The 22,084-nt window shown below is 48.5% G+C and overlaps 1 protein-coding gene across 2 annotated transcripts in view; it reads left to right on the top strand.

Annotated features, from left to right (window-relative positions):
- Window positions 1–22,084, top strand: part of gbe1b (glucan (1,4-alpha-), branching enzyme 1b) — a 641,317-nt gene that overhangs the window by 498,380 nt on the left and 120,853 nt on the right. For both annotated transcript variants that reach the window (XM_070893260.1, XM_070893261.1), the window contains exon 13: window positions 15,823–16,007. In XM_070893260.1, the coding sequence (XP_070749361.1) occupies window positions 15,823–16,007 (185 nt within the window). The remainder of the gene's footprint in view (window positions 1–15,822; window positions 16,008–22,084) is intronic.

Here is a 22,084-nt window from a genome sequence, read left to right as displayed (position 1 = left end):
AGACCTCCCTGCTCCTATACTCAAATCCCCTAGCTATGAAGACCAACATACCATTTGCTGCCTTCACCACCTGCTGTACCTGCATGCCAACTTTCAATGACTGATGAACCATGACACCTAGGTCTCGTTGCACCTCCCCTTTTCCTAATCTGCCACCATTCAGATAATAATCTGCCTTCATGTTTCTGCCCCCAAAGTGGATAACCTCACATTTATCCACATTATACTGCATCTGCCACGCGTTTGCCCAATCACCTAACCTGTCCAAATCACCCTACCTGTCCAAAACACCCTGCGGCCTTTTAGCGTCCTCCTCACAGCTCACTCTGCCACCCAACTTGAAGATATTACACTCAATTCCCTCATCCAAATCATTCAGGTATATTGTAAATAGCTGGGGTCCCAGCACTGAGCCCTGCGGCACCCCACTAGTCACTGCCTGCAATTCTGAAAAGGACCCGTTTATCCCAACTCTCTGCTTCCTGTCTGCCAATCAGTTCTCTATCCATGTCAGTACACTACCCCCAGTACCATGTGCTTTAATTTTGCACACCAATCTCTTGTGTGGGACCTTGCCAAAAGCCTTTTGAAAGTCCAAATACACCACATCCACTGGTTCTCCCTTGTCCACTCTACCAGTTACATCCTCAAAAAAATTCTAGAAGATTTGTCAAGAAGGATTTCCCTTTCATAAAACCACGCTGACTTGGACCGATCCAGTCACTGCTTTCCAAATGTGCTGCTATTTCATTTTTAATAATTGATTCCAACATTTTCCCCACCACTGATATCAGGCTAACCGGCCTATAATTACCCGTTTTCTCTCTCCCTCCTTTCTTTAAAAGTGGTCTTACATTAGCTACCCTCCAGTCCATAGGAACTGATCCAGCGTCGATAGACTGTTGGAAAATGATCACTAATGCATCCACTATTTCTAGGGCTACTTCCTTAAGTACTCTGGGATGCAGACCATCAGGACCCAGGTATTTATTGGCCTTCATTCCCATCAATTTCCCTAACACAATTTCCCGCCTAATAAGGATTTCCTTCAGTTCCTCCTTCTCACTAAACTCTCGGTCCCCTAGTATTTCCGGAAGGTTATTTGTGTCTTCCTTCGTGAAGACAGAACCAAAGTATTTGTTTAACTGGTCCGCAATTTCTTTGTTCCCCATTATAAATTCACCTCAATCTGACTGCATGGGACCTTCGTTTATTTTCACTAATCTTTTTCTCTTCACATATCTATAGAAGCTTTTGCAGTCAGTTTTTATGTTCCCAGCAAGCTTCCTCTCATACTCTATTTTCCCCCTCCTAATTAAACCCTTTGTCATCCTCTGCTGTATTATAAAATTCTCCCAGTCCCCAGGTTTGCTGCTTTTTCTGGCCAATTTATATGCCTCTTCCTTGGATTTAACACTATCCTTAATTTTCCTTGTTAGCCATGGTTGAGCCACCTTCCCCGTTTTATTTTTATTCCAGACAGGGATGTACAAATTATTGAAGTTCATCCATGTGATCTTTAAATGTTTGCCATTGCCTATCCACCGTCAACCCTTTAAGTATCACTCGCCAGTCTATTCTAGCCAATTCACATCTCTTACCATCGAAGTTAACTTTCCTTAAGTTCAGGACCCTAGTTTCTGAATTAACTGTGTCGCTCTCCATCTTAATAAAGAATTCTATCTTATTATAGTCACTCTTTCCCAAGGGGCCTCACACAACTAGATTGCTAATTAGTCCTTTCTCATTACACATCACCCAATCTAGGATGGCCAGCCCTCTAGTTGGTTCCTCGACATATTGGTCTCGAAAACCATCCCTAATACACCCCAGGAGATCCTCCTCCACCATAGTGCTACCAGTTTGGTTAGCCCAATCTATATGTAGATTAAAGTCGCCCATGATAACTGCTGTACCTTTATTGCCCGCATCCTTAATTTCTTGTTTGATGCTGTCCCCAACCTCACTACTACTGTTTGATGGTCTGTACACAACTCCCACTAGCGTTTTCTGCCCTTTCTCTTTCTCTGTCTCTCTCCCTCTCTCTCTCCCCCTCCCTCCCTCCCTCCCTCCCCTGCTTGTTGAAGTCCAATGTGCAGTGGCCTGAATACATTTCCACACACTACTCAGTTCAACAACAAAAACTTGCATTTATATAGCTCCTTTAACGTAGTAAAATGTCCCAAGGCGCTTCACAGTGTTAGCATACAACATTTGACACCGAGCCGCAGAAGGAGATATTGGGGAAGGCAACCAAAAGATTGGTCAACAAGATGGGTTAGAAGGAGGAGAGAGGGTTAGGAAGGGAATTCCAGAGCTTCAGACCTCGGTGGCAGGAGGAGTTTACAGAGATAGGGAGGGGCGAGGTTATATCTCAATGCAAATCGTCTGCACAGCTCACATCAGAAGAAATAACCTCAGAGAAATGCAATGCGAATCTGTTATCCTCTTCCATGGTAGGAAGACATGGTGCTTTTTGAATGATGATTAACAGCAGCAGCAGCTCGAGAGATAACCTGTGTAATGACGGCCTGGGAAAACGAAAGAACTTGCATTTATATAGCGCCTTTCACAAGCTCAAAACATCCCAAAGCGCTTTAATAAGAACATAAGAAATAGGAGCAGGAGTTGGCCTCATGGCCCCTCGAGCCTGCTCTGCCATTTAATAAGATGATGGCTGATCTGATCATGGACTCAGCTCCACTTCCCCGCCCATTCCGTATTACCTTTGACACCCTTATCGTTCAAAAACCTGTCTATCTCCACCTTAAATATATTCAATGACCAGGCCTCCAAAGCTCTCTGGGGCAGAAAATTCCAAAGATTCCCGACCCTCCGAGAGACGAAATTCCTCCTCATCTCAGTTTACAGCCAATGAAGTACTTTTGAAGTGTTGTCACTGTTGTAATGTGGGAAACGCAGCGGCCAATTTACGCACAGCAAGCTCCCACAAACAGCAATGTGATAATGACCAGGTAATCTGCTTTAGTGATGTTGTTTGAGGGATATATGTCGACCAGGACACCGTGGAGAACTCCCTTGCTCTTCTTCGAAATAATCATCGGATCTTTTCCCATTTTCTTAATTCTCCTCTGCACCCTCTCCATGGTCTTGACATCCTTCCTAAAATGTGGAGCACAGAATTGGACACAGTACTCCAGCTAAGGCCGAAGTAGTGATTGAGAGAGGTTTAGCATGGCTTTTTGTTCTTGAATTCAGTGCCCCGATTTACAAGCCAAGATCCCATATGTTTTCTTAACCACCTGATCAACTGGTCCTGCCACCTTCAAAGATTTGTAGGTCACTTTCTATCCACCCTGTGTTCTTTCTCGTCTAAGTTTACTTATGTGTTTGTCTAGGGTGTATAAAATTATGAGGGGCCTGGATAGAGTGGATAAGAAGGACCTGTTTCCCTTAGCAGAGGGGTCAACAACCAGGGGGTGTAGATTTAAAGTAATTGGTAGGTTTAGAAGGGATTTGAGGGGAAATGTCTTCACCCAGAGGGTGGTGGGGGTCTGGAACTCTCTGCCTGGAAGGATGGTAGAGGCAGAAACCCTCACCACATTTAAAAGATACTTGGATATGCACTTGAAGTGCCGTAACCTACAGGGCTACGGACCAAGAGCTGGAAAGCGGGATTAGGCTGGATAGCTCTTTGTCGGCCGGCGCAGACACGGTGGGCCGAAATGGCCTCCGTCCATCCTGTAAATTTCTATGATCCAAGAGTTAGATAGCGCAGGGCAAGACTTTATTGGCTTCAGGCAGACACCATTCTTGGATAAGATTGCAGAAAAGGTGCCCCTCTCACACCCTGGAGTTCCTCACAGCGACTGCTGAGGGAAGGAGACAATTTTAAGAGTATAAAATTAACTGACAAGACTGGTTAGACAAGCATTTAATCATTCCCAGCCCGCCGTGCAGGCCATGCTTTATTATATTCATACTGCACATTGTTTACTCAATAAGTATCGCAGCTATTGGAACAAACTGGTATCATGTCAGTCTGAAAGCGCTTGCATTGCTTTGCTCGAGTGCTTTGTTTGGGTCCTTAATTTGCTCTACCAAGCTGCATTTGGCTGTTCTCTTACTTCTCCCCCCGCACCCCTTGGGGAGATGTTGGGCGAAAAGCTCGAAAGCTATCTTTGAGAATCCGTGTACTCATTCCAAGTCTAGAGCAACTTGTTAATTGTTCCAGTGCAGTAGCTTCCCAAACCTCCCAGCCATATTTCATTATTGATCTGCACGTACTGCAATAAGGTCCTGAAATCAATAGCCTTATATATTCTGCCGAAGGATGCTGGGCATTCTAAAGCTGCTGTTGATTCTGAACTTCCTCCAATTGCTTGGCTGATGGTATTTTGCAAATTCCTTGCACTTGGCTTCTACTTTCTCACATTTCTTTTTCTTTGCGGGTCAAGTTTTAAACCTCCCAAACTTTCTGCTCGAGTTTTGCGACCCAACGGGCGCACTTGCTGAATGTTGAGAGCTGTATCGTTTTGGGTCTCAACTATCCCATTTTTAAATTTAAAAAAAAAGTAATGGTTGATATATTTAAGCATTCTGTGAGAAATATGATTTTGTTGGTGAGAAGATTATAAACTGTCCGAATTAGGAGCAGGAGTAGGCCCTGTGGCCCATCGAGCCTGCTCCACCATTCAATAAGATCATGGCTGATCATCAACCTGAACTCCACTTTCCAGCCCGATCCTCATATCTCTTGATTCCCCTAGAGTCCAAAAATCGATTTATCTCCGTCGTAAATATGCTCAACGACATGCAGCACAGCTGGTCTCCAGTCGTTTTAGTTAACCCTTGCCACTGGACCAAGACCTAGCTCTGTCAAGCCCGTGTGGTGGCTGGTGTACAACGGCCACCACACGTTGAAAAAATCCACACACAGGCATCTTCCACCCTTCAGGATGTTGTTCGGGACCTGGAATATTAGGTCCTTCATTGAAACACCTGTGAACGTCTTGATGTGGAAGCAAGTCATCCTCGATTTGAGGGACTGTCTATGATGATGATGACTCAATGACTGAGCCTCTGGGGCAGAGAATTCCAAAGATTCACCACCCTCTGAGTGAAGAAATTCCTCCTCCTTCACTCCTAAATGGCCGACCCCTTATCCTGAGACTGTGACTCCTGGTTCTAGACTCCCCGTCCATGGGAAACAGCATTCCGGCACAGTAACTTTCATAATTTTTTATTTTCATAACTTACATAGGGAGAAACTGTTTTAATTGGCAAAAGAACGAGAAGGGAGATGGGGAGACATTTTTTTTTACACAGCGAGTTGTGATCTGGAGTGCGCTGTTGTTCAGGGTCATTGCCTGGCACTTGTGTGTCGTGAATGTTACTTGCCACTTATCATGTATTATAACACTTCGAAAGTAAAGTGATTTGGGACATCCTGAGGTCCTTTCAGGCACTCAATAAACATAAGTTCTTTCATTTGATTTCATAAGAACATAAGACCATAAGAATTAGGAACAGGAGTAGGCTATCTAGCCCCTCGAGTCTGCTCCGCCATTTAACAAGATCATGGCGGATCTGACCGTGGACTGAGCTCCACTTACCCGCCCGCTCCCCATAACCCTTAATTCCCTTATTGGTTAAAAATCTATCTATTTGTGACTTGAATACATTCCATGAGCTAGCCTCAACTGCTTCCTTGGCCAGAGAATTCCACACATTCACAACCCTCTGGGAGAAGAAATTCCTTCTCAACTCGGTTTTAAATTGGCTCCCCCGTATTTTGAGGCTGTGCCCCCTAGTTCTAGACTCCCCGACCAGTGGAAACAACCTCTCTGCCTCTATCTTGTCTATTCCTTTCATTATTTTAAATGTTTCTATAAGATCACCCCTCATCCTTCTGAACTCCAACAGTCTACTCAATCTATCATCATAAGTTAACCCCCTCATCTCCGGAATCAGCCTCGTGAATCGTCTCTGTACCCCCTCCAAAGCTAGTATATCCTTCCTTAAGTAAGGTGACCAAAACTGCACGCAGTACTCCAGGTGCGGTCTCACCAATACCCTGTACAGTTGCCAAAGGACCTCCCTGCTTTTGTACTCCATCCCTCTCGCAATGAAGGCCAACATTTCCTTTAACCGCTCATGTGTAAATGTGATGCCTTCCATCTCTGAGGCCACACTGGGGGAAGAAAAGGACAGCCGCTCCATACCTCCCTCCACCTTCTCTTCATCCAACCTACAAGCTTTTAAAACTCTAGTTCGTGTCGAAGGACTGCTACTTCATGAAGTTGTCTTTTCTTCTCCCCCATACAACCTGCGTGGTTTCTGAGGCCTTCGTGAAATGTAGGACCTTCTCAATAATTTCTCAGTAGTATATCATTTTTCTTGTAGTCAGGTACAAAAGCCAGATTGCACAGTGTACTACTATTTCATTTCTTTTTTTCGTGTGTTAGAAATAACCTCTTTCTGGCTGTCTCTGCTCACTTTAAATAATCAGGTTCGGGTGCAAACCAATATGGTGGGTATATTGTGCTTAATCGGAGTTTAAGACTGACTATAACACATTAGTTACAGCAAAAACATACGACCATGACAAGTAGCCGATACTGATCCAATCGGACAAACAGTTGGCACACGTGGGCAGTTCTCTGAGCGGCCTCTCTTCCTTTTGTCTGGAGCCTATAGCTCTCTCTGCTACCGTCGATGAGAACACCCTTCAGGCGGTTACTTTTATTCTACATTTAGGGGTGGACCTAAAATATGATCTTGACCAGACCTTTTGGCCTATAGAGGTTCCCCTAAAAACTCAGTACCCAATGGGGCTTCGCGTACTTTGTCTCGATTCTTGAAACAAAGCCTTCCTTAAAGATGTATGATGTCTTGTCCACATGTCTTTCCTGTTTATACTTTCTCAGGGTTACTTCATTGGAATTTGTGTCTTATCCCTCTGGTCCCGTTAGCCTAACATCTGTCGTTGGGAAAATGCTTAAGTCCATTATTAAGGAGGCAGTAGCGGGACATTTGGGAAAGCATGATTCAATCAAGCAGAGTCAACATGGTTTTATGAAAGGGAAATTATGTTTGACAAATTTGCTGGAGTTCTTTGAGGATGTAACGAGCAGGGTGGATAAAGTGGATGTGGTGTATTTGGATTTCCAGAAGGCATTTGATAAGGTGCTACATAAAAGGTTACTGCGCAAGATAAAAGTTCACGGAATCGGGGGTAATATATTAGCATGAATTGAGGATTAGCTAACTAACAGAAAACAGAATCTCGGGATAAATGGGTCATTTTCCAGTTGGCAAACAGTAACTAGTCTGATGCTGCAGGGATCGGTGTTGGGGCCTCAACTATTTACAATCTATATTTATGACTTGGAAGTGTAATGTAGCCAAGTTTGCTGTTGATACAAAGATGGGTAGGAAAGCAAATTGGAGGACACAAAAAATCTGCAAAGGGATATAGACAGGCTAAGTGAGTGGGCAAAAATTTGGCAGATGGAGTATAATGTAGGAAAATGTGAAGTTGGCCACTTTGGCAGAAAAAATAGAAAAACAAATTATAATTTAAATGGAGAAAAATTGCAAAGTGTTGCAGTGCAGAGGGACCTGAGGATCCTTGTGCATAAAAATGTTAGTATGTATGTACAGCAAGTAATCAGGAAGATAACATAGAAACATAGAAAATAGGTGCAGGAGTAGGCCATTCGGCCCTTCGAGCCTGCACCGCCATTCAATGAGTTCGTGGCTGAACATGCAACCTCAGTACCCCATTCCTGCTTTGTCGCCATACACCTTGATCCCCCTAGTAGTAAGGACTACATCGAACTCCTTTTTGAATATATTTAGTGAATTGGCCTCAACAACTTTCTGTGCTAGAGAATTCCGCAGGTTCACCACTCTCTGGGTGAAGAAGTTTCTCCTCATCTCGGTCCTAAATGCCTTACCCCTTATCCTTAGACTGTGACCCCTGGTTCTGGACTTTCCCAACATTGGGAACATTCTTCCTGCATCTAACCTGTCTAAACCCATCAGAATTTTAAACGTTTCTATGAAATCTCCTCTCATTCTTCTGAACTCCAGTGAATACAAGCCCAGTTGATCCAGTCTTTCTTGATATGTCAGTCCCGCCATCCCGGGAATCAGTCTGGTGAACCTTCGCTGCACTCCCTCAATAGCAAGAATGTCCTTCCTCAAGTTAGGAGACCAAAACTGTACATAATACTCAAGGTGTGGCCTCACCAAGGCCCTGTACAACTGTAGTAACACTTCCCTGCCCCTGTACTCCAATCCCCTCGCTATGAAGGCCAACATGCCATTTGCTTTCTTAACCGCCTGCTGTACCTGCATGCCAACCTTCAATGAATGATGTACCATGACACCCAGGTCTCGTTGCACCTTCCCTTTTCCTAATCTGTCACCATTCAGATAATAGTCTGTCTCTCTGTTTTTACCACCAAAGTGGATAACCTCACATTTATCCACATTATACTTCATCTGCCATGCATTTTCCCACTCACCTAACCTATCGAAATCACTCTGCAGCCTCATAGCATCCTCCTCGCAACTCACACTGCCACCCAACTTAGTGTCATCCGCAAATTTGGAGATACTACATTTAATCCCCTCCGGTAAATGGAATGTTGGCTTTTATTGCAAAGGGGATAGAGTATAAAAGCAGAGAAGTCCTGCTCCAACTGTACAGGGTATTGGTGAGGCCACACCTGGAGTACTGCATACAGATTTGGTCTCTGTATTTAAGGAAGGATATACTTGCATTGGAGGCTGTTCAGAGAAGGTTCACTCGGTTGATTCCGGCGATGAAGGGGTTGACCTATGAAGAGTAGGCTGAGTCTACACTCATTGGAGTTCAGAAGAATGAGAGGTGATCTTATCGAAACATGTAAGATAATGAGGGAGCTTGACAAGGTGGATGCAGAGAGAATATTTCCACTCATCGGGGAAACTAGAACTAAGGGGCATAGTCTTGGAATAAGGGGCCGCCCATTTAAAACTGAGATGAGGAGGAATTTCTTCTGAGTGTTGTAAATGTATGGAATTCTCTGCCCCAGAGAGCTGTGGAGGCTGGGTCATTGACTATATTTAAGGTGGAGATAAAGAGATTTTTGTGATAAGGGAGTAAAGGGTTATGGGGAGCGGGCAGGGAAGTGGAGCTGAGTCCTTGATCAGATCAGCCATGATCTTATTGAATGGCGGAGCAGGCTCGAGGGGCCGAATGGCCTACTCCTGCTCCTATTTCTTGTGTTCTTATGTCCCTATCCTCTCGGGGATAATTAATACAAGGCCTAGCCCTGTAACCTTTCAACCATGAGGCCCAAACCAAAGCTGCCTCACTTCAGTTGCTCGTTACCTGCTTTATGACCGACCAAACTGCTTCGTATTTACGTTAACTTCCCCAACTTCCTTCCTTTGACTTTTACTTACCTTCACAAGCAGTTCTCAAAAAACAACTTCAATCACTACCTTAGCAGTGTGCATAAAATACATCAACAAGGTTAAAGTCTTAAATTGCTTAGCAACAAGGAGATTGTATGCGGTGCCATCCACAGGAAACCAAAACGTTTTAGCCTGAAGAGACTCCTTGTCTCCAGCTCTAGCACAATCATGTAAAAACTGCATTATTCGCGTCCCAGTTTTGTTCGCTTAACCATATTTTTTTAGGCATCCCTACTGTTATACTCATAATAAATGGTCAGACCGAGTACTGTGTGTAATGAGCAAGTGTGACCTAAGCTCCTTTATTGTAGTTCCAGAGTGCAGGTACCTCGTGGGTGGCCTGCTTATATACTGTGCTCCCAAGGGATGCTGGGATTCCTTGGGACTCCAACAGGTAGGCCCTCTGGTGGTCAGGTGTAATGCAGGTTACAAGGGGTTAAATACATAACACCTACGCTCGGACAGGGATGTGGGCATCGATGGGCAGGTCGCTATTTATTACCCATCCCTATTTCCCTGAAACTGAGGCCACTTCAGAAGAGAGTTACGAACCAACCAGGTTGGTGTGGGGGCTGGAGTCACACATATATAGGCTCAGACCGGGTAAGGGCGGCAGGCTTCCTTCCCTAAAGGGACATCAGTGAATCAGTTGGGTTTATACGCCAATCCGACAGCTTCATGCGCACTTTTACTGACACCGACTTTAAAAAAAAAAATTGTTAAACTGAATTCAAAATTCTTAGTGCCATGGGGGGATTTGGACTGGTGGTCTCTGAACTACGTTGCTGTACCCTTGCTGGGAAACAGCATGCCACACTGTGATAGACTGTGGATTCATGCCCTTGTGCCCCACGTCTTGAGTTCGCTGTCTCAGGAGTGCGATTAGGGAGGTGTAGAGTGCTTTCTCGCACATGATCCTCATCACATGTCCTTTGTAAGTGGCTTAGCATTGCTGGAGGCAGATCACCTCTCCAGTCTCCCGATGAGCCAGTAGCAAGAGTACCTCTTCCTCACAAAAGGCAAGAGTATTGGCATTTCATTCTAATCGAGTCTCTCGGGTACAAACACAAGTTTCAGTCCACAGTTTGGCCCTCTTCTCCTGAATTCCCTGAAAGGTAGTTGCAAACTCGCTTGCTTCTGATTGTGAAGGCAGTTGGAACGGTGCACGACGTCAGTGAAGAAATGAATAGGAGCCTGGCTATGTTACCAAATCAGTGGAGTTCAGAAGGTCTAGGAGTGCCCTTGTCAGCCAGTACCCGGGACACGCCAGTCCGGAGCAGTGTGACAGAAGGGGGATCTCTGGGCCCTGCAGGCAGCACAGAGGGGATCAGTCAGGGAAGAGCTGTGAGCATCAACGTCATAAGCTCAGCTTTGAAAAGACACTTCAGAGGCATGTGAGAGAAAGAAAGTAGACTTGCATTTTTATAGCGCCTTTCACGACCTCAGGATGTCCCAAAGTGCTTTACAGTCGATGAAGCACCTTTTGAATTGTAGTTACTGTTGTAATGTAGGAAATGCAGCAGCCAGTTTGCGCACAGCAAGCTCCCACAAACAGCAATGTGATGACTAAATAATCCGTTTTAGTGATGTTGTGTTGAAGGATAAATATTGCCAGGACACTGGGGAAAATTCCCCTGCTCTTCTTTAAAATAGTGCCGCGGGATCTTTTACATCCACCCGAGAAGGCAGACGGGCCCTCAGTTTAATATCTCACCCAAAAGACAGCACCTCTGACTGCAGTGCTCCCTCTGTACTGCCCCTCCGACAGTGCGGCGCTCCCTCTGTACTGCCCCTCCGAAACTGCGGCACTCCCTCAGTATTGCCCCTCCGAAACTGCAGCACTCCCTCAGTATTGCCCCTCCGACAGTGCGGCACTCCCTCAGTATTGCCCCTCCGACAGTGCGGCACTCCCTCAGTATTGCCCCTCCAACAGTGCGGCACTCCCTCAGTACTGCCCCTCCGACAGTACAGCGCTCCATCAGTACTGCCCCTCCGACAGTGCGGCACTCCCTCAGTACTGCTCCTCCGACAGTACAGCGCTCCATCAGTACTGCCCCTCCGACAGTGCAGCACTCCCTCTGTACTGCTCCCTCAGGACTGCCCCTCCAACAGTACGGCACTCCCTCAGTACTGCTCCTCCGACAGTGCGGCACTCCCTCAGTACTGCCCCTCCGACAGTGCAGCACTCCCTCTGTACTGCTCCCTCAGGACTGCCCCTCCAACAGTACGGCACTCCCTCAGTACCGCTCCTCCGACAGTGCGGCACTCCCTCAGTACTGACCCTCCGACAGTGCAGTGCTCCCTCTGTACTGCCCCTCCGACAGTGCGGTGCTCCCTCTGTACTGCCCCTCCGACAGTGCGGTGCTCCCTCTGTACTGCCCCTCCAAAACTGCGGCACTCGCTCAGTACTGCCCCTCCGACAGTGCGGCACTCCCTCAGTACTGCCCCTCCGACAGTGCGGCGCTCCCTCAGTACTGCCCCTCCGACAGTGCAGCGCTCCCTCAGTACTGCCCCTCCGACATTGCGGCACTCCCTCTGTACTGCCCCTCCGACAGTGCAGTGCTCCCTCTGTACTGCCCCTCCGACAGTGCAGTGCTCCCTCTGTACTGCCCCTCCGACAGTGCAGTGCTCCCTCTGTACTGCCCCTCCGACAGTGCGGCACTCCTTCAGTACTGCTCCCCCAGGACTGCCCCTCTGACAGTGCAGCGCTCCCTCTGTACTGCTCCCTCAGGACTGCCCCTCCAACAGTACGGCACTCTCTCAGTACTGCCCCTCTGACAGTGCGGCACTCCCTCAGTACTGCCCCTCCGACAGTGCGGCACTCCCTCAATACTGCCCCTCCAACAGTGCGGCACTCCCTCAGTACTGCACTCTCATTGTCAGCCTGGATTTTGTGCTCAAGCCGCAAGAGCGGGGCTTGAACCTCCACCCTGCTGACTCAGAGGCGAGAGAGTGAGTGCTGCCCACTGAGCCATGGTTGACAGAAAGGAAGTAAATCTGGCCATACTTTTTAAATGTGCCAGGGCAACAACAACTTGTATTTATATAGCGCCTTTAACGTTGTGAAATCTCCCAAGGCGCTTCACGGGAGTATTATGAGCCACATAAGTGGAGATTAGAGCAGGTGACCAAAACCTTTGTTGAAAGGAACACAAGAAATAGGTCCCTCGAGCCTGCTCCGCCATTTAATAAGATCATGGCTGATCTGATCATGGACTCAGCTCCACTTCCCTGCCCGCTCCCCATAACCCCTTTACTCCCTTATAGTTCAAAAATCTGTCTATCTCCGCCTAAAATACATTCAATTACCAGCCTCCCCAGCTCTCTGGGGCCGAGAATTCCACAGATTTACAACCCTCAGAGAAGAAATTCATCCTCATCTCAGTTTTAAATGGGCGGCCCCTTATTCTGAAACTATGCCCCCTAGTTCGAAATTTCCCCATGAGTGGAAACATCGGGCCCAAGTTTCCACATGATTCGCGCCTGATTTTTAGGAGCAACTGGTGGAGAACGGACTATTTTAGAAATCGCAATTCTCCACTTTTTTTTTTCTGCAGTTCTAGTCAGGTAGAACAGTTCTAGTTTAGAACAGAATTTTTTCTTCAAAAAGGGGGCGTGTCCGGCCACTGACGCCTGATTTGAAAGTTTCCACAGTGAAAACGTACTCCAAACTAAAGTAGAATGGAGCAAGTGAAGATTTTTGTAGAACTGAAAAAACCTGTTCTACACATTAAAAAATCAGGCACAGGTTACAAATTAGGCGTCCAGAACGAGGTGGGGGGGAGGGGGGGGGGGGAAGGGAACTCATTAAATTCGACAATAAATCCTTATTTATACTTCTACAAATATTATACAAATAAATCCAACCTGAATAAACATTTATAAGCAAAGAAAAGATTAAATAAACCATCTTCCTACCTGTGTGAAAGTGCTTCAGCCAGGGAGAATTCTGCAGCCGTTCGTGCCGCTGAGCGGGAGGGAGAGAGGGGAGGGAGAGAGAGAGAGGGGAGGGAGAGGGAGAGAGAGAGAGGGGAGGGAGGGAGGGAGGGAGGGAGGGAGAGAGGGAGAGAGAGAGAGAGAGAGAGAGAGGGGAGGGAGGGAGGGAGGGAGGGAGAGAGGGAGAGGGAGAGAGAGAGAGAGAGAGAGAGGGGAGGGGGGAGGGAGGGAGAGGGGGGGAGGGAGGGAGAGAGAGAGAGGGGGGGGAGGGAGAGAGAGAGAGAGAGAGAGGGGGGAGGGGGGGAGGGAGGGAGAGGGGGGGAGGGGGTGGGGAGCGAGTGTCGGGTCTGGTCGGGGGGGGGGGGGCGGGGAGCGAGTGTCTGGTCGGGAGGCAGGGGGTGGGGGGGGAGGGGAGCGAGTGTCGGGTCTGGTCCGGAGGCAGGGGGAGGGGGTGGGGAGCGGGTGTCGGGTCTGGTCGGGAGGCAGGGGGGGGGGGGAGCGAGTGTCGGGTCTGGTCGGGGGGGGGGGAGCGGGTGTCGGGTCGGGGCGGCGGGGGCGGGGAGCGGGTGTCGGGTCTGGTCGGGGGGGGAGCAGGAGCTGGCCGTGGGAGGAGCTTTATTCACGCAGCCTCAGTGAGGCCATTGGGCCAGGGCTAGGGGCTGCGTGCTTCGGGCCCCTCCCACACAGTTCGGCGCCTGGAGCTACTGCACTTGCGTGCCGACTGTAGCGCGCATGTGCACTGTTTTCAGCGCCGGGACCTGGCTCCGCCCCACCCCCACAGCTCGTGCTGGCTGCGCCGAGGGCCAGAGGACCTGTAAGTAGGTGGAGAATACCGAGGATTTTTTTAGGCGCGAAAAACGGGCGCCCAGCTTGGAGGGGCGCCCGTTTTTTTTCTTGTGGAAACTTGGGCCCATCCTCTCTGCATCCACCTTGTCGAGCCCCCTCAGTATCTTATATGTTTCAATAAGATCACCTCTCATTCTTCTAAACTCCAATGAATATCGGCTCAACTTGCTCAACCTTTCCTCATAAGTCAACCCCATCTCAGGAATCAACCTAGTGAACCTTCTCTGAACTGCCTCCAATCCCAATGCAAGTATATCCTTCCTTAAATAAGGTGACCAAAACTGTATGCAGTACTCTAGGTGTGGCCTCACCAATTGTAGCAGGACTTCTCTACTTTTATACTCTATCCCCCTTGCAATAAAAGCCAACATTCTGTTTGCCTTCCTGATTGCTTGCTGTACCTGCATACTAACGTTTTGTGTTCCATGCACAAGGCCAAAAAGCTAGGCTTTAAGTATCTTGAAGGAGGATAGAGAGGTTTAGGGAGGGAGTTTCAGAGCTTGGGGCCTCGGCAACAGAAGGCACGGCCACCAATGGTGGAGCGATTATAATCCGGGATGGTCAAGAGGGCAGAATTAGAGGAGCGCAGATATCTTGGGGGGGTTGTGGGGCTGGAGGAGATTACAGTGAGAGGGAGAGTGGAGATGAGGGGCACAGCCTCAGGGCCTTAAGGCCAGGTTAAGGACCAATATTGGGAGATATCCCTTTACACAGAAGGCAACCAATAGCAGGAACGGAGACATGGCCAGGTGTTGTAGTGGGAAGATGGTGGGATTAGCACTGAAGAAAAAGGGATGGATTATTGTTGGGAAAAGGTACTAACTGATTTGGAACCAAGGCAGATAAATGGAGTTAAGATACAGATCAGCCATGACCAAATTGAATGGCAGAACTGGTTCGAGGGCCTGAATGACCTCCTCCAGTTCCTGTGGCATCGAAGAGGCTTCCTTCATCAAACCTTTATTGCAAACGGAGATCAATGTTGAGGTGTGTGTGGGGTTTAGGAATTGCAATTCCGTGTCTTCCCCCCCTCCCTTCCTGATCGAACATTACTAGGTCGCCCTCTACGATTAGGAGAGGTGTGAGGAACGAGTTTGTCCAGCTAATGTGCTCGACGGGTTCAAAGGTTACCCATATACAGGTACGGAATAATAAGCAGAACCTGTGCAAAATATGTCGACATTTTAAAGAAATCCACCCACAACAGCAAGTGCTGTCCGTACGCAGCAGCCCGTTCAGCTTCAGTAAGGAAATGACAGGCTAGCGTTACCCCCTCAGCCTTCCTCCATAGTGCGCTTCTTCCCTCTTCTGTTCCACCCACTGCCTGCTCCTGCCCCACCCTCTCCCATCTCTTCCCACACAAACAAATCATTACATCTCTGCACCACTTTTCACAGCCTAGATTGTGTGCTCAAGTCCCTGGAGTGAGAAGCAAGAGTGCTGCCCACTGAGCCACAGCTGACACTGGCATGAAACAGCCAGAAACTGTCCTGCCCAACGGGTGAACCAGGGTGTGATGATCGCTGCCAGCTACGTGGGTAAGGACGAGGTGATGTATTGTTCCGCAATAGTTTCACAAGCTTTGATCATTCCCTTTACTTGTTACAGGCAATGAATTTGGACACCCTGAATGGCTGGACTTCCCCAGGGTAGGGAACCAGCAGAGTTACCATTTCGCCAGGCGGCAGTTTAATCTGTTGGACAACAATCTCCTTCGCTACAGTCAGCTCAACACTTTCGACTCAGCCATGAACAGATTGGAAGAGAAATACGGTTGGCTTGCAGCACCACCGGTGAGTGGACCCTCTCTCACTCCCTCTCTCACACTCTCCTCTCTCATCCTCCCTCCCTTACTTCCTCCCTCCATCGTTCCCTCGCTCACTCCCTCCCTCCCTCCATCGTTCCCTCCCTTACTTCCTCCCTCCATCGTTCCCTCGCTCACTCCCTCCCTCCCTCCATCGTTCCCTCGCTCGCTCCCTCCCTCCATCGTTCCCTCGCTCGCTCCCTCCCTCCATCGTTCCCTCGCTCGCTCCCTCCCTCCATCGTCCCCTCGATCGCTCCCTCCCTCCATCGTTCCCTCGCTCGCTCGCTCCCTCCCTCCATCGTTCCCTTGCTCGCTCCCTCCCTCCATCGTTCCCTCGCTCGCTCCCTCCCTCCATCGTTCCCTCGCTCGCTCCCTCCCTCCCTCCATCGTTCCCTCGCTCGCTCCCTCCCTCCCTCCCTCCCTCCATCGTTCCCTCGCTCGCTCCCTCCCTCCATCATTCCCTCGCTCGCTCCCTCCCTCCCTCCATCGTTCCCTCGCTTGCTCCCTCCCTCCATCGTTCCCTCGCTTGCTCGCTCCCTCCCTCCATCGTTCCCTCGCTCGCTCCCTCCCTCCATCGTTCCCTCGCTCGATCCCTCCCTCCATCGTTCCCTCGCTCGATCCCTCCCTCCATCGTTCCCTCGCTCGATCCCTCCCTCCATCGTTCCCTCGCTCGCTGCCTCCCTCCATCGTTCCCTCGCTCGCTGCCTCCCTCCATCGTTCCCTCGCTCGCTGCCTCCCTCCATCGTTCCCTCGCTCGCTCCCTCCCTCCATCGTTCCCTCGCTCGCTCCCTCCCTCCATCGTTACCTCGCTCGCTCCCTCCCTCATGTTCTCTCGCACTCCCGTTTTCTCATGCTTGCTGTTACTCTCACACGCTCTCTCTCGCTCTCGAGCTCTCTCACTCACTCACCCTCAGTCTCGCTCTCATTCTGTCCCTGAGGGAAATTTTCCTCCTTTTGTAAATAAGGATTTTGGCGATGGAGGAGACTGGGACAGACACTGTTGAGGAGGTGGAATTAAGCAGTCCAGGTGACAGATTGGATACAGCGCTCTGGGTCGAACAGGATATCGAAGCTTTGCATGAGGGGGATGGGACTTGGTGTTGGGGACAGAAGATGATGAGCTTAGTGTTCCCGCCCGGTGTTCAGTTGAGGGAAGCTGCTGCTTGTCCTTAGCAGAAATAACTTTGGCTGCCATGTCTCACGATATCATGAAGGCTTTCAAAAAGAGTGAGTTTACAATCTTCGGCACTGACAGCCAGAGCAATTCCCCCCGTCCCCAGTGGGTATTGTGGAAGGCACGTTGCACATCTGGCAAAGGTCAGTCTCGCAGTGTAGAGCTGCCGTCTGCTGTCTGGCTTAATCCACTGCAATCAATGTGTAACTAATGCCCATTCACCCAGTTACTGTGAAGTTAAACAGGAGAAATGCAAGAAAAGGGGTTGCTATGGTGTTGAATATGCTGGGGACAGGTCTTGCCCCTTCACCGGTGAAACAAAGGGAAAACAAAAATAAGGCTTGCATTTCTATAGCGCCTTTCACGACCACCGGACATCACAGCGCTTATAGCCAATTACGTGTGGTCACTGTTGGCAGATGCAGCAAGCTCGGGGCGAAGGAGCGGCGAGAGAATGTAGAGCGATGTGATCGGGGCCCAGGAGAGGCGCGAGTTCAGGGCCCAGGGGCAGCACGGGCCAGCCCACACTGCAATATGTGTGCACACAATAGGTCCGTGCAGCAGAGCAGGTCTCCAGTCGTCTTGGTTAACCCTTGCCACTGGACCAAGACCTAGCTCTGTCAAGCCCGTGTGATGGCTGGTGTGCAACGGCCACCCCACGTTAAACAAATCCACGCACAGGCATCTTCCACCCTTCAACATGTAGTTCGGGACCTGGAATATTAGATCCTTCATTGAAACACCTGTGAACTCATCCCTTTTTGGTGTGGAAGTAAGTCATCCTCATTTTGAGGGACTGCCTATGATGATGAATGTAAGAAACGCGGCAGTCAATTTGTGCACAGCAAGCTCCCACAAACAGCAATGAGATGATCAGATAATCTATTTTAGTGATGTTGATTGAGGGAGAAATGTTGGCCAGGACCCCGGGGAGAACTCCCCTGCTCTTCTTCGTAATAGTGGCCGCGGGATCTTTTACATCCACCTGAGAGGGTAGAGGGGGCCTCGGATTAACGTCTCATCTGAAAGACGGCACCTTCGACAGTGCAGTGTACTGTCAACTGCATTTATATAGCGCCTTTAACGTAGTAAAACGTCCCAAGTCGTTTCATAGGAGCAATTATCATTTTGACACCGAGCCACATCATGAGATATTAGGGCAGGTGACCAAAAGCTTGGTTAAAGAGGCAGGTTTTAAGGAGAAAATTAGAGGAGAAGGCGGAGAGGTTTAGGGAGGGAATTCCAGAACTTGGGACCCAGGCAGCTGAAGGCACGGCCACCGATGGTGGAGCAACGAAAGAGGCCAAAATTGGAGGAACACATTCAAGTTTGATGCATAAACAGGTGGGGGGGATGCACGGTGCTATCCATGCAAGTACATCCATAAAGGTAAATAAGAAGGGGACAGTGGAAGGTTTGGAGCATGGGTCTTACCCTGTGGTGGGGAGAAGCGGTTAAACTACAAGAATAGGCCAGTGTCAATAGTGGGGCATTCTAGAGTCAGCGAGTTGTGGTGCGGTGCCTGGAATGGTATTTTGCCTCTTTCATTCCAGGATGGAAGGACATCATGGAACTGGTTGGGAAAAACCTCTGGGAAGGGACAGAGAGCAGCTAAAGTTAGTGGTCCATGTTGGAACGAATGATGTGGTTTGACGTACGTTTGAGGGCTTGCAGAGGGAGTTTAAGGAGTCAAAACGCTAGATTGCTTCCCGCACCGTGAGCTGAACAGGTTCAGGAGAGGGAGATAGAGACGGAATGGGTCACATTCATTGTTAAAGGAGAGAAGACCCAGGGCCATCTTGTTTTCCTCCTACCCTCCTGTTAGTCACAAGATAGACTGATAATGGTGTCGTTACCTAATCAGAGCAATCAATCTCCATCAATTAGTCTACAACGGACCCTGACACGACGCGAGGAAAACCCATTCTTGGGGCAAGGGAGAAATGTGTGCAACAAGGGTAAGCTGCCTCTGTGTTGCCGATAGATGTTGCTGACTAGCCAGACACTCTTTTAAGCCGTATGCACTAATTTTAAAGAAAGGAATTTTAGTGGAAAATGCTTTACACACAGCCCCAATTCAGATAAATATACTTCATGTGTGTTCATTTACATAACATCTCCCACTATTCAGTTACTGATGAAGTAAACTGCTCAACGATCGCTCGCATACTCTGCTTTTCATCTTAGCATTTCACCACCAAACGCACAAAAAGGCTCAACCGAATGAGTATTGCGATCACATGCTTAGCCTCATCTGGTTCTCAATTAGCCGCATGTGGCTAATATATTGGACAATCCTGGCCTATATTGAGGGGGCGTTCTCCACTACAAGCGAAACAGCACCAGTGTCCTTGTGGAGAGGGTGAACAGAGGGGTGGGGGTGAGGGGGGGGGATTTAGTCTAACATGGTGGGGGGAGGGGAAAGTCTGGCTTTGAGACTTAGTGAGCGAGAGCAGCATTGATAAAGCTGTTGGAATAGGCGCAGAGGCTGAGCTGAAATAATTATTGCGAAAATGCTATTTGGAGGAGAAAGGGAAAGAAGCAGGCCATGAGGTAGCGAGATAAAAATTCTGTTGCAGACGGGGCAAAGGATGTCAGAAGATCAAATGAGAAAATCAGAGAAAAGGGCCAACTTTCCAAATAACTGGAGTTAGGTATATATACACACAAAGCATTTAAGCTCAAATAGATGAGTTAGAAGCGTTAATGCACACAGAAAGAGGTGGATATAGTATCTGTAATGGAGCTATACCTTAAGTTTGACCAGGGACGGGAATTTAATATTCCCGTTTGTAACATTTTCAAGTGAGAGGGGGAAGGAAACGAATGGGTGGTGGGGTGTCAGCAAAATTCCCTTTAATTTTTTTGGGGGGCGGGGGGGGGGGGATGACCCCTTTAAGAGCCGTCGCGGTCCGTTCAAATTACCGCACGTGCGTGGTTTTTCCTATTTAAAAGACGGTGAACCGTCTGCGCGGGCGCTGTGCAGCCTCCCAGCCGCGAGTCTAGCGGGAAACGCATGTCAGTATTCTTGAAGGATTCCATCACAGCGCTGAACTGTAAAGTGTCTTTTGGCAGGGGCTGGGGGGGTTGTTGATACAGAATCAAATGGACAGAGTAATGAAAAAGGGGCATTGGTTCTATTACCCACCATCAAATGATAGAGCTCAGGCAGAGGTGCAGATCTGCAGCCAGTTTAAACAGATCTGTAAGAGCAAGAGGGCAATAATATTGGATGAGCTAAACTATAGTGCGCGTGGTCGGGAAATGCCTCTTAGAATATATCCAGGACCACTTCCGAGATCAGTGTGTTTCTAGTCCAGCAAGGAACATAGGAACAGGAGGAGGCCATTCAGCCGCTCAAGTCTGCTCCGCCATTCAATTAGATCGTGGCTGATCTGTATCTTAACTATCCACCCGCCTTGGTTCCGTAACCCTATGCTTAACTAAAATCTATCAATCTCAGTGGTGAAATTTTCAATTGACCCCCCCCAGCCTCAACAGCTTTTTGGGGGAGAGAGTCCCAGATTTCCACTATCATTTTTTAAAATTTATTCATGAGATGTGGGTGTCGCTGGCCAGGCTGGCATTTCTTGCCCATCATTAATTGCCCTCGAGAAGATGGTGGTGAGCCGCCGCCTTGAACTGCTGCAGTCCGTGTGGTGAAGGTGCTCCCACAGTGCTGTTATTGAGGGAGTTCCAGGATTTTGACCCAGCGACAATGGTAATGCCATTGAATATCATGGGGAGGTGGTTAAACTCACTTTTTGGAGATGGTCATTGCCTGGCACTTGAGGCACGAATGTTATTTGCCTGAATGTCGTCCAGGACTTGCTGTATAAGAACATAAGGAATAGGAGCAGGAGTAGGCCATACGGCCCCTCGAGCCTGCTCCGCCATTCAATACGATCATGGCTGATCTAATCATGGACTCAGCTCCACTTCCCTGCCCGCTCCCCATAACCCCTTATCCCCTTATCGTTTAAGAAAGTCTATTTCTGTCTTAAATTTATTCAATGTCCCAGCTTCCACAGCTCACTGAGGCGGTGAATTCCACAGATTTACAATCCTCTGAGAGAAGAAATTCCTCCTCATCTTTGTTTTAAATGGGCGGCCCTCTAGTTCTAGTTCAGTGGAAGCATCCTCTGTGCATCCACCTTGTCAAGCCCTCTCATAATCTTATACATTTCAATAAGATCACCTCTCATTCTTCTGAATTCCAATGAGTAGAGGCCCAACCTACTCAACCTTTGCTCATAAGTCACCCCCCTCATTCCCAGAATCAACCTAGTGAACCTTCTCTGAACTGCCTCCACAGCAAGTATATCCTTTCGTAAATATGGAAACCAAAACTGCACGCAGTATTCCAGGTGTGGCCTCACCAATACCTTATATACCTATAGCAAGACTTTCCCTGCTTTTATACTCCATCCCCTTTGCAATAAAGGCCAAGATACCATTGGCCTTCCTGATCACTTGCTGCACCTGCATACTATCCTTTTGTGTTTCATGTACAAGTACCCCCAGGTCCCGCTGTACTGCGGCACTTTGCAATCTTTCTCCATTTAAATAATAACTTGCTCTTTGATTTTTTCCTGCCAAAGTACATGACCTCACACTTTCCGACATTATACTCCATCTGCCCATCTGCCAAATTTTTGCCCACTCACTTAGCCTGTCTATGTCCTGTTGCAGATTTTTTGTGTCCTCCTCACACATTGCTTTTCCTCTCATCTTTGTATCATCAGCAAACTTGGCTACGTTACACTCAGTCCCTTCTTCCAAGTCGTTAATATAGATTGTAAATAGTTGGAGTCCCAGCACCGATCCCTGCGGCACCCCACTAGTTACTGGTTGCCAACCCGAGAATGAGCCATTTATCCCAACTCTCTGTT

The sequence above is a fragment of the Pristiophorus japonicus genome, chromosome 11, assembly GCF_044704955.1.
Source record: "Pristiophorus japonicus isolate sPriJap1 chromosome 11, sPriJap1.hap1, whole genome shotgun sequence".
Taxonomy (NCBI): domain Eukaryota; kingdom Metazoa; phylum Chordata; class Chondrichthyes; family Pristiophoridae; genus Pristiophorus; species Pristiophorus japonicus.
Note: the sequence above shows the minus strand (reverse complement) of the source record. Positions and strands in the feature narration are given on the sequence as shown.